Source organism: Pteronotus mesoamericanus, unplaced genomic scaffold (genome assembly GCF_021234165.1).
Source record: "Pteronotus mesoamericanus isolate MK-2021 breed Mesoamerican mustached bat unplaced genomic scaffold, CSHL_Meso_final scaffold_167, whole genome shotgun sequence".
Lineage (NCBI taxonomy): Eukaryota > Metazoa > Chordata > Mammalia > Chiroptera > Mormoopidae > Pteronotus > Pteronotus mesoamericanus.
This window is the reverse complement of record NW_026555308.1, coordinates 30162133-30174310: the sequence shown is the minus strand read 5'-3', so window position 1 is coordinate 30174310 and position 12178 is coordinate 30162133. Positions and strand designations below refer to the sequence as shown.

At 31.4% G+C, this 12178-nt stretch overlaps 1 protein-coding gene across 1 annotated transcript in view; it reads left to right on the top strand.

The window, feature by feature from the left end:
* SNX2 (sorting nexin 2) overlaps window positions 1-12178 on the top strand; it is a 52462-nt gene that overhangs the window by 30513 nt on the left and 9771 nt on the right. Inside the window, exons 7-11 of the mRNA XM_054589902.1 lie at window positions 2915-2993; window positions 8826-8901; window positions 9842-9955; window positions 10209-10302; window positions 11660-11865. Coding sequence (XP_054445877.1) covers window positions 2915-2993; window positions 8826-8901; window positions 9842-9955; window positions 10209-10302; window positions 11660-11865 — 569 coding nt within the window. The remainder of the gene's footprint in view (window positions 1-2914; window positions 2994-8825; window positions 8902-9841; window positions 9956-10208; window positions 10303-11659; window positions 11866-12178) is intronic.

Genomic DNA, 12178 nt, shown 5'->3' with positions numbered 1-12178 from the left:
ATCAGGCTAGTAATCATATTTCTCTCTTTAAACTATCACAGTGATATCTTCTGGCATCTTGCTATCTATGTAGGGAACTTAAATTTTATCTGTTATAAATTATTTATTATTAATATCCTTTTTTTTCTGACTTTAAGTTGTGCCATTATTTTTATATACCAGAGGAAGAAAACACAATTTCTCTTATTTTGCTGACTAGATATGATAGTTTAGTCTTTAAATATTGACCAAAAAGAAAAGATTTAAAAACTAAATGTTCATGCTCAAGTTCATTGTATTTCAAACTAATATTTTGCCCTGATACTCTTCAACCTTCCACAAATGATTGCAGTCTAATAAATAGCACATATAAAATCAAAATAGAAGAAACTAAGTCCTTATACAGGGGTGTCCAACCTGTGGGCCATGTAGCCCAGGATGGCTGGGAATGCGGCACAACACAAAATCGTAAATTTACTTAAAACATTATGAGATTTTTTTTTTGTGACTACGGTTCACAGTGTATTTAATGTGTGACCCAAGACAACTCTTTTTCTTCCAGTGTGGCCCAGAAACGCCAAAAGGTTGGATACCCCTGTGTGAGAGTATTCTTTTCTGATACTAATTCTGACAGCCTTCAGAAGGTACTAGGGGACAGTGGCACAGTTACGTTCATATTATTCATAGATATGGCCAGGATAGACCATTGTACGACTATCACTTTAATTATAGGCATAATTAACATTCATTGAGTGCTTACTATGCTAAAGTTCTGTGTTAAATAATTTATGTGCATTCTCATTTAGTCCTCATAATGACTTTAGGAGGTTAACTTATTATTGTCTTTATTTGCTCCATATCATACAGCTCCTAAGAGGCAGAGCTGAGCTCTAAATGCCAGACAGCCATCTTACTTTAGAGCTTGTACTCCTAATCGCTATTCTAGTATGCTTCTAATTTTTAAAATTATGATTTGTTTTTATTTTTCACCTAAAATAGAAAACCTTCTGGTTTTTAAAAACAATCTAATGCTATGTGATTGTAGAATTTTCTAATATACATTTGAGGATTAAATTGTTTTAAAATTATTTATTTATATACTACTTTATTCCAGAAAGGATTTGAAGCCACTACATATAATGCAGTTTTGTTTTTTTTAAAATATAAATAAATTGGCAGGAAAAATAATTGGAGTCAAATAGTAAGATGAAGCCAATGTAGTTTCCTCAAAATGTATGCATGAGGTCTGAACTGTTACTAAAAGTAGGTAACAAATTGATCTCTGAGCTTCCTGATAGCCAACCGAGAAACAGTCATTTTAAAATTATTATTGTTCATCAGTTTTTTAAAAGTAAAAATGAATACCTTGCCTAAGAAAAATTTAAAATATGGAGGCTCTTTTAATTTCATACTCAGTAGTTTTCAAATGACAAAGACTGATAGTGGGGTGGTGGAGTAAGAGTGATAACCCTGCTGGAACGCTGTAACTGGCACTGAAGGAAAAAGTCTTGTTCATTAGCGTATAAGGGGTTATTATGCTTTTATAGAACCTTAGTTGACTTAAAAATCACTGTATCACTAAGCTCTTAGAAAAGAACAACAAAGTTGAAAACTTATAAGAAGTAACTGGTTAGAGTAAGGCTTTTAAAAAATTTGCCACAATGGCCTATAAATGTTACCTCTGAGAAATAGCATAAGGAGAAGATTCTTGAAGGAAATAAAAGCAAAGAACTATATCTTGGTAGGATTTGTTTGTTGGTTTTTTGGGTTTTTTTTTTCAGGAAAGCAGAATATATGAAATAATTAACATCTCATATCTTGTAGTCCATTTAGGATAGGTGTTTGAGGTTTTTTTTTTCAAACTTGTATTTCAGAGGAATTAAGTTAAATGGAACATTCATAGGTGATAATACACTTGATTTTCTTTTCACCAGATATACTAGCCTGAATTAGAATTACATGGTTTTACAAAGTCCATTTTAATGACTTTATTGAGATATAATCATGTCCTATACAATTGATGCATTTAAGAATGTAGTTCAATAGCTTTTAGTATGTCAGAATTGTCTGTACCTCACCACATCCACTTTAGAACGTTTTTATTACCCCATTGCTCTCATCCTCTTCATTTCCCCACACCCCAGCCATAGGTAATCACACATTTAATTTCTTCCTCTATAAATTGCCTATCCTGGACATTTCATTGAAAGGGAATCATATAATATAGGGTGGTCTGTGACAAGCTTCTTTCACTTAGTATATTCTCAAGGTTCATTCATGTTGCAGTATGTAGCGCCAGTACTTTATTTCTATAGAATCAGTTTTAGAAAGGAGAAAGAAAAAACAATCTTAAGTCTTCTGTATTAGTGTTAAAAATGAAATTGCCAATACAGAAATTATTTACATGATTTTTATCTTTCAAATTTGAAGAGTTCTAAATGTCTCTATGAAAGAACTTATTTCAATTATTATAAAACAGCTATAATAAGAGCATGTTTTTAGAATCTGCGAGAGAGAAAATGTTTAACAAATTCATGGATTGTACTTATTTTTCTGGTCCCCAAGAAAAAGAACCTTAATTATTGCTAATAAGAATTGAAAAAGTTAAGCTTAAATTAACTAATTTGAATTCCATTGAAATACAAACACATTTTAATTTATCAGGAGTGTAATATATAACAGGTAAGGAATCCAAAAGTTGTAAATCAGAGAACCACACAGCTCAACCTCTGCTTTATTTCTAAGTACTTACCAAGTAAAGATAATATATCATGAGTTTTAATTTTTCAAAAGTGTGATATGATACTAATTATAAATTTAGGATCTTTTTGCCAAGTTCAGACTTAAAGTATATTTTAAATTAGACAGAAATGTTGATAAAAGACTTTCATAATAATATAAAATCATCATGAGTCTCATTCAATTTTTTTCAAAGGCATGACCAAGGTCAAAGTGGGTAAAGAAGATTTATCATCCACTGAATTTGTGGAAAAACGGAGAGCAGCTCTTGAAAGGTAATTCTAGACAGTTTGCTTTATTACTTTCATGTTTTTACTTCAGTAATATAAGTCTAATTCCATTATATGGTACAGTTGTATTTCAGTGATTAATTTCTTTTAAAATACCACTTGATGACTAAGAATGCTTTAAACTTTATTAAGAAAATTCCTTCTTTAAACAACACAATACTGTATGCTTGTTCTGCTTGTATTTATTCTCATTAATACTCTATAAACATACCACCTTTTATATCATTGTTACAAGCAGCACTATAAAGGCATGAGTTAATTGAGAATACACTTATGTCATAGCTGTAGTCAACAAAAGAAGTAAGAAAAAAAGAAAACATGAATCTTGTGAATGGGGAGAAGGATTAATAAAAAATATTTGGATAAAAATAATACCTCTTTAGCATTATTTAGTTTCTTAGGAAGTTATACTCACAGTCATATACCATGTTAGATAATTTGGCTAAATATAATTCATGTAAATTTTTCTTTGAGTTATTACTGGGTAAGATTATTAAATACACTGAAAAATTAGGTTTGTGCTCTCATCTTTAATTTCGTAGAGTTGATTTTGACTTGAGTATACAAAAGCATTAGTAATTGCTCTAGTTGACCATACATTTAAAGACTAATATATATGCTCTCCCCTCCTTTAACTACTTGACTCAACACATTTCCTGTAGGTTTTAAGACTTGTCTTCATTGTGGCTGACTTTTAAAAGTGGATTGGATGGGAGGATTCTCATTTCCAGAATCTTAACATTTATTCTTTCATTGCTAGGCCGAAAATGTGAGGAAACAATTTTGAAACTATCCAACTTTTAGAACACAAGTGTATAACAATACCTACAGTTAAGACATTTTCTAATTTTGTAGATTATTAAAATTTTCAATGAATTGTGTTTATGTTCATTAAATTTGGTGGTTTGTTTTACTTTCTATTTTGGCTTAAATGCAGTTGTTGGGGAAGTGAGGAGTAGGAGAGATTTAGTGAGTAGTATATATATCATCTCCAGCATACGCATTAATTTTAAAACTACTTTTAAAGCAACTTATTTCTCTGTTTTAGTAGTAAATCATTTAAATTATAAGAAAATGCCACAGTAAATTCGGGGTTGAACAACTGCAGTAAGAAAAGCTAAAGGATATGCAGTTTAAAAATCTTATATTAGAGAAGACTTCAAAGATGAGATTGGTCTGTGAGAGTCAACAATTACTTAGGAAAAGGATTTAAATTGCATCAAGAGATGTTTAGGTTAGGCATTAGAATTGCTTCTGTTGTGAAAGAGGTCAGAGACTGAGTATTTTCAAGAATAAAAGTAGATAATGCTCTGCCTTGATTTTGCTTGGTCCTTCCTGAAACTATAACCATGACCCCCTGAGAAACCTTTCAAGTCCTATTTTTCTATGAGTAAATTTGAAATATTTCGGATGGCATGCTTGATCAGGAACTTAATGAAGATTTATTGTACCGAGCACATATAATCTGGTTCTACATTCACCTTTCTTATAACTTGAATGCATTGTATAGTACTTACCCTACCTTCATGCAGTATGAAACATTGAGGAGAGTTTTAAGAAAATATTGAAATGTAACTTAGTGTATGTGTGAAGACAGGTTTTTTTTTTTTACTGATAAGTATTAATTTTTAAGTACTATTTTAGTGGACTTTGCAGTAGTGAAAGAGTGTACTACTGAGCGGAAAGTTTATTTTCCATTGGAAAAGATGACTGAAAAAATACAAGTGTTAAGGTAAAGAAACAAAAACATGAATGAATTTTTTAAAGTGATTTTTCTGTGGCATTTCTTAAAACGGAAATGTTAGAACAGGTATTTCTGTGGAATAGCCGACTTCATCGAATCTGGTGGGTCAGGGAAGTACTTCTCTTTGTATATACCATGCTATTCATTTACACATTTGTTTATTCAATTTAGAGAATCCAGATGACTTAAAAAAAAAAAAGGATAAACATCTGGTATTATAGGAAGAGTGGTTAAGAACTGAAGTACTTCCCTCTGCGACACTCAGTGATTTAAGCAGAAACTACTTCTATAAGAGTATCTTTAAGATCGTTCACTTGATTTTCTTGAGAGTGCTTCACATCTTTTGTTGCTGCTGCTGTTACCTTTTGCTCTATTTCATTTAGTTCTTTCTCTGGGGATTCCTCCTTTCCCTTCCAGTGAGGCATATTTCTTTGTCTTCCCATTATTTGTGAGACTCTTCTCTTTTGCTTCTGCTTCTTAAGTTGATCTGTCTTGATTTCCTGACTTTGTGGTGTGAACTTGTATGGTAGACCACTGTTTTTTACTTTCTGGGTCTGCCTCTGATAATGTCAGAGGTTGACCCTGTCTGACCTTAGGCAGTCTGTTCGAGACTTCCAGGAATCTACTGTTTTTCGAGAGTGTTTAACATCTTACTGTCAGAAGATATTGAGTCTATTTTATAGGTAAGGAAACACTTCTGCAAATATAAACTGAGTAGTACAGAGTAGCATGATACAGTGTGCACATTTAGTCCTCTCTGTGTTGAAGCCTGCACCACTGCACACTTTGTGTAACCTTAGGCAAGTTATTTAACTTCAATTCATTCTTTAAGATGTAAGTGTATCATTTTGGAATATGTTCATTCCAAGTACCTAAAAACCCACTGGAAATGCCTAAACAGTTAGTAGAGATTGATTAATCCACTCTTTCGTAGCAGGAAGTTTGGAGGGTAGGCACAGGTTTAGGACTATCTAATTCACCAGGAAATCGAACTGCTCCCTTCTGCTATATGGAATACAGCCATTTCTCACCAGTCCTCTTCTAGTCCAGATCCCTCAAGCTTCTGGCATAGGCTCCTGATTCTCTGTTTCTATGCTTACACTTTTACACTTACACCCTTTTTTTTTTAAATACTTTTTTATCTTTCAGTTACAGTTTACATACAATATTATCTTCCACATGTACTCTACTCTTTTTCAATATAACAGCCGAAATCATATTTTTAAATCATAAATCAGATCATATGAATAGCCCGCCCCACCTCCCGCTTGTCACTCAGTAAAAGCCAGAGTCTTTAAAATGACCTGCAGAACCTTACACAACGTGCACTGCTCACTCAGTTACCTATTACATCTCATATCCTCCCTGATCACTCTGCTCTAGGCCACACTGACCTTTTTGTTGCCTTTCAAAGATAGCCATCCTCCACCTTAGGGTTTTTTCACTGGCCCTCCCATTGCCTCGAAAGCTCTTGTTCCCAGTTATCTGCATGACTAATTCTCTTACCTCTTTCAACTTAAAAATGTTCAAATATCACGTTTCTAGTGAAACCTATTCTGATCATTGGTTTCGTTTAGATGTACTCTATCTACTTGAATTGCTCTCAGCCACACCTTACACACTTGATTCCTTTTGCTTTACTATTCTTTCCTTTTTTTTCCATGGTATTTGCCACCTTGCCACGTACTAAATAATTTACATACTACACTTAGAGTTTATTTTCTTTCTTCTCTGATTAAAATATAATCTCCGTTAGGGAAGGACATTGTTTTCTTTTGTTCATTGATACCTTCTGAGTACTCAGAACAGTGACTGATATGTAGTAAATGCTCCGTAAATATTTATTGAATAACAATTGTGTGTCATCAAAAAATGAGGTTCTTTTTGCCTATTTTATTCTCATTATTAGCATGGTGTTTGAGTTTCAAGCAAGGACATATTTTTTAAGTTTGTTCCTATCAAGTGTTTTGTATAACCTACTTTGTTTTGTTTTGTTTTGATACATAAATAGGAACTTGAAAGCCCTAAGTGATTCTTCTAAATTTAACAGTATCCTTTTCTTAGAGAAAATCTGAAAAATAACTACTGACCCACCTCTTGTTGAGTCTGATACTTACTTTTCATTAATTTCATTGCATCTTTCATTTCTGTCTTCCTTCCATGTTCTTTCTTTCCATTCTCTTTTACACATGTTATTCCTACATGCTTTTCCTCTTTTTGTTTTGTATCCTTTATATATCAAAACCCTCTGTCACCTTAATTCTGAATTAATGTGTATTCACCAATTTTAAATTTTAAATTTCATTTCATGTTTCTCCTTAATTTTAACATTCTGTAAGCTCAGTACTTTTGTTTTTAATGATTAGTTCTTTACTTTCATATAATACTTAAGAAGAAGAAAAATTTTGCTATTTCTAGAATATCATTTCTAAAATTGATTCCACAGAATGCTAGTATATGGTAGGGTGAAAAAAAAGAAAATCTATAGTCAACTGAGTTTTGTTAACATAGAGTTTAACGAAGTTAAACCAGGTTTATTTCCTGCAGGACTTCGCACAGCACCTAATATGCTGCTGTTCATTATGAATCTTAATGAAAAGAATATGTATATAATATGAACTCACTTTGGAAAGCTATTTTAGAATTTAAGTAGTATTAAGAGTTTTTTTCACTTAGGTTTGAAACACTGGAATATTTCTTCAAGTTTGCATACTAGATGTTTTGCCTTCCTTCTTGCGTGTCCATTTCACAAATGTCTGAGTGCTCGCTGTTTACCAGCTGTTTGCATTCAGGTGAACAATTTATGCAAACTGCTTTAAGGAGTAAGTAGTCTAAATAATGAAATAACTTACCTAATAGTACTGGAAAACCTCAGTATTAAATATGTAAGTAAAATTCCACTGGGAAAATACCAACATTTATTAAATATACTGGATTAGAGTTCCTGTTGCATCTTTTTTTAGCTTGATAATACAGGCAGCAAATATTATTTAAAATCACAGTATAGATTGTATTGCACATATCTATTATAATGACTTCTTATGTGGGCTAATGATTTAAAATGAAGCTTAATATGGTATATATTTCATTTAAATATACCAAAAAACCCGTGATAAAATAGTAGCTTTAGCCATTGGGTAGCATTTGACTTTAGAGAAGGTATTCACTTTTTTGTCCCAGAAATTTTACTTTAGCATATTTTATAATCTTGTAAAAAAGTAGGAGCGATTACTGTGTTTATTCTGCAGAAGTAGAATAAAGGTATATTAACTGTGACGTAAAATATAATTGAAATACTACTTCATGTAATCTCTAATCTGGGGAAAGAGCAACTTTTTTTAAAAAATGGGATTAGATAAGTAATCAAGAATCATCAATAGTGGACCTTTATCCTTTTTATGAAGCAATGGAAATTTATTATGGATGATAGGAATGTGGGGTTTTCTAGTAAGGAAAAGGACTAAATGTTGGGCCAGTAGTAATTTAATAATGCTGTTTTCCTTTACTTTTTATTTTTGTTTTATGTGATGTCCTGTAAGACATTTATCAATAATAGCAAATCCTTAAAAATAGAAATACTGAAGAAAATATATTCCTTGTGAAATAAGGGCCAAAGCTGATTTGATCATTTAAATCTTCTGATAAGGAAAAAAATTGCAGGCTGTTTTTCATTTTGGTAATAAGTAATAATAATAAAAAATAGTTGACTGGAATGTACAAGATATATTTTGTAGGACTCTGAAGTAATAACTCTACCCAAAGATAAAATTATTTGACAAACTCATAGACCCTTTTAATCTTTTCAGTGAGAAGTTTGGTTAAGTTATTTAACCTCTCCCCACTCCTACCCTCATTCCCTGCCATATCTCTTTTAACATAAATATGAATATTCAAATATTGAACAAAAACACTTTGAATCAATAAATTGCTGAAGATTCTAAATTATCATAGTGAGGCAGACTGATAGGAGGCAGACCTAAGATATCTTTTTATCTATCTGTTCTTATGTTGACATAAGAATTAAAATAAGATGCTACTGATAAATAAAGGAGCAATTTTGTTCTTATCTCTAGGTACCTTCAAAGAACAGTAAAGCATCCCACTTTACTACAGGATCCTGATTTAAGGCAGTTCTTGGAAAGCTCAGAGGTATTATTTCTACTTTTAGATTTTGTATATAAATGGTCTCAATATTTATATTTTTCCATATAATAAGTTATATAATAGAGATGCTCAGTAAATAAATGGATTAAAAGATGGAATAAAGCAACGATTTCTTTTTGCTTAGTGCTTTTTAATTAGTTTTAATTAATTAAATTACGAGCATAATGTCATCTTTGCATTGATAATTACAGGATTATCAGTCTCAAAAATTTAAAACTATTTTAAAAGAATAGCTTATGTCATCTAGTTTTCAGTGCTCTAAATTGTTGCTTAGACATCATATTGAAATAAGTTTATTCGGAATACATTTTTAGAGACAGTTGACTGTTTCTGTCTACATTCAAATGTTCTTATGAAGGTTTTGAAATGCAAATTTGTAACTTAGAAGTTTAAATTATTTATTATGCTGCTTTTTATATTTGAGATGTTTGGCACATTTTGGGCTCTTAAAAGAGTTTATAGAGTTCTAATTGTTACCTTATGAAATCTTCTAAAAATTTACTGAATCCCAGAATACTTTAAAAATTCAAAATCACAGTCTTACCTGAGCATGAGGAGATTTTTCTCAAGACTTTCTTCTTTCCTTATAAACAGTTTATTTTTGCTAGCAAACAGGTGGCCAGTGTTAAGGTGCTTGGCAATTACTTAATATATTTTGACAAACAGACTGTTGTTCCATCTAAATGTAAACGTGCAGAAGAAAAACAAATGGAAAGTCCATTTTTTAAGTTTTCCTTTGAGAATGTACAAGTAGTATATTTGAGAAATTAGATCTCACTATTAAAATGTATGAGAGTGAAGAAAATACAACCTCCTTTTTTTTCTTTTCTTTTTTTAGGGGGGAGGGGAACAATCCCTTTGGTGCCCAGTTAAACCTCCAGGCTTTTAACCGGTTTGTTTGCCCTTATTTGTCATTCAATTCCAGCTGCCTAGAGCAGTTAATACACAGGCTCTGAGTGGAGCAGGAATATTGAGGATGGTGAACAAGGCTGCCGACGCTGTCAACAAAATGACAATCAAGATGAATGAATCGGATGCAGTAAGAGCTGATTTTTCGACTTGAATAATGAGATGAATTAATGAGCCCAACAACTGCATTTTAAAGCTGTACAAGTAGAAAATAGGATATTAATTTGCTTATTGAGTTTAGTTCTCAACCACATCAGTTGACCACCATAGTTATCTATGGTTAATTTGTTGCTTTAAAATAAGGAATGTAGCTTGCTATTGGTAACCTAATTTAAAGTAGTTTGTTCTGGCTAAATAAGCTCCATTTTTCATTTTTTTGTTAGTGGTTTGAAGAAAAGCAGCAGCAATTTGAAAATCTGGATCAGCAACTTAGGAAACTTCATGCCAATGTTGAAGCCTTGGTCTGTCATAGAAAAGGTTTGTTTGCCTTTTTATTTGTTTAATACCATGAATTAATTGAAACATATATATTTTATTAAAATTAATATTCTGAAGTTATTATGAGAGAAAACCATAGTTTTAAGAGAATGTTTTCTATCTCAACTTTGTTGTTTAATATTTTTTTGTTCTATTTTAATTTAACCTCTAGATTAGAAGTAGAAACATCGTGAGCTTATAAAAATATTTTTGGATTATTGTTTAAAATTGTTCACTTGATTTAACTCTTTGTTAAACATATTTAATATTTAATGAATGAATTTGTCTTAGTAACTGATTATAATGAAAACATGAGATTCAAAAACTGATATTTGAAATTTTTCTTTACAGTATTTTATGCCTGTATTTTCTAGAAAACTGAAATATTTTCTTCATTTTTAAACCATTGTATTTAAAAATCTGGGTGTTTTTGTTTAAAATGTATAGAAAATTTGAGTTGCTATTTTTAAATTTCATGGTGAGTTTTCTGTTTTGGTTTTGTTTCATTTTTAAAGAAAGCTTTTAATATCAGATTTTTAAAATTTTTGATAAGTAACTTAGTATGTGCCATTACCAGTAATCCATTTTAATAAAATAATTACAAAAATCTAATCTGTTGGAAGCAGTTTATAACAGCTTTTGCTATTTGTATTATGTCTCTTAGCAAATGGGCTTTAAGGTTCTTTAAGATCACTTTACATAATGCAGAGCAACAGAGCAATTTCCAGGCAGTGTAATTCTTAGTCATTGACCAGCCTATAGACATCAACTTTCATTTGAAGTATGTAAAGGGATGATGTTCAAAAATCTCTAGAAATTCTTAATATTTCACTAAGCACTGTTGCATACCAAAAAAAATAAAAGAATAAGGTCTATGAGGATAAGATCTGTGAGAATTGTATGTACAGTTTTACCTTGCTTTCCTCCTGTTGGTTAAATAATATTCTCATTAAAAATTATATATTTTTTAAATTACAAATAAATGTTTAAAGGCAAAGTAGTATAAACCAGTTGTGTGTTCTCAATGCTTTTCATATTAAATATAAATATATTTATATATTTTAAGGAATAAATAGAAAGAGTAAGCACTTTAGGAGAGAAAAGGGAGGCAGATTATTGTTAAACAGTTCATCTTCTGGGGATATAGGCAGTGGTTCTTCTAACTTACAGTAGAACTTTGAGCCGTTGGCATTTATGCCCAAGGCATTTTGATGGCTGGTTGTTTTATGTTAAGTATTTTAAAATACTATATGAGCAGTTTGTAAACAGATAAAATTTAGAGAGAAGATAAAAAAATCAATACAATATTTAAAAATGTTACTAGCGAACATTAAAAGTGCATCCTTTTCTATTTCAGAACTTTCAGCCAACACAGCTGCCTTTGCTAAAAGTGCTGCCATGTTAGGTAATTCTGAGGATCATACTGCTTTATCTAGAGCTTTGTCTCAGCTTGCAGAGGTTGAGGAGAAGATAGACCAGTTACATCAAGAACAAGCTTTTGCTGACTTTTATTTGTTTTCCGAACTACTTAGTGACTACATTCGTCTTATTGCTGCAGTGAAAGTAAGCCTTGTTTTGCGATCTTCCTTGAATGAATTCTTCTCACCCCAGTGATTTGCTTACAAGGGAATTTGATGATTCGTAGCCTAAAACTTTTTTTTCCTATGAGTTGGACAATACAATAGACAGAATTGATGTTTTTAAGAGGTCCGAGGAATGCCAAATAAGATAAAACCGATGCACATTTACTTACATATTTACATATACAAGTTTGCAACTAACTGATAGCATTTGTTTGCTCATTGTAGCACAAACTGAAACTACCTCCTGGATTGTATTATCATTAGTAAAACAGTAATGAGAACCAGGACAAAAG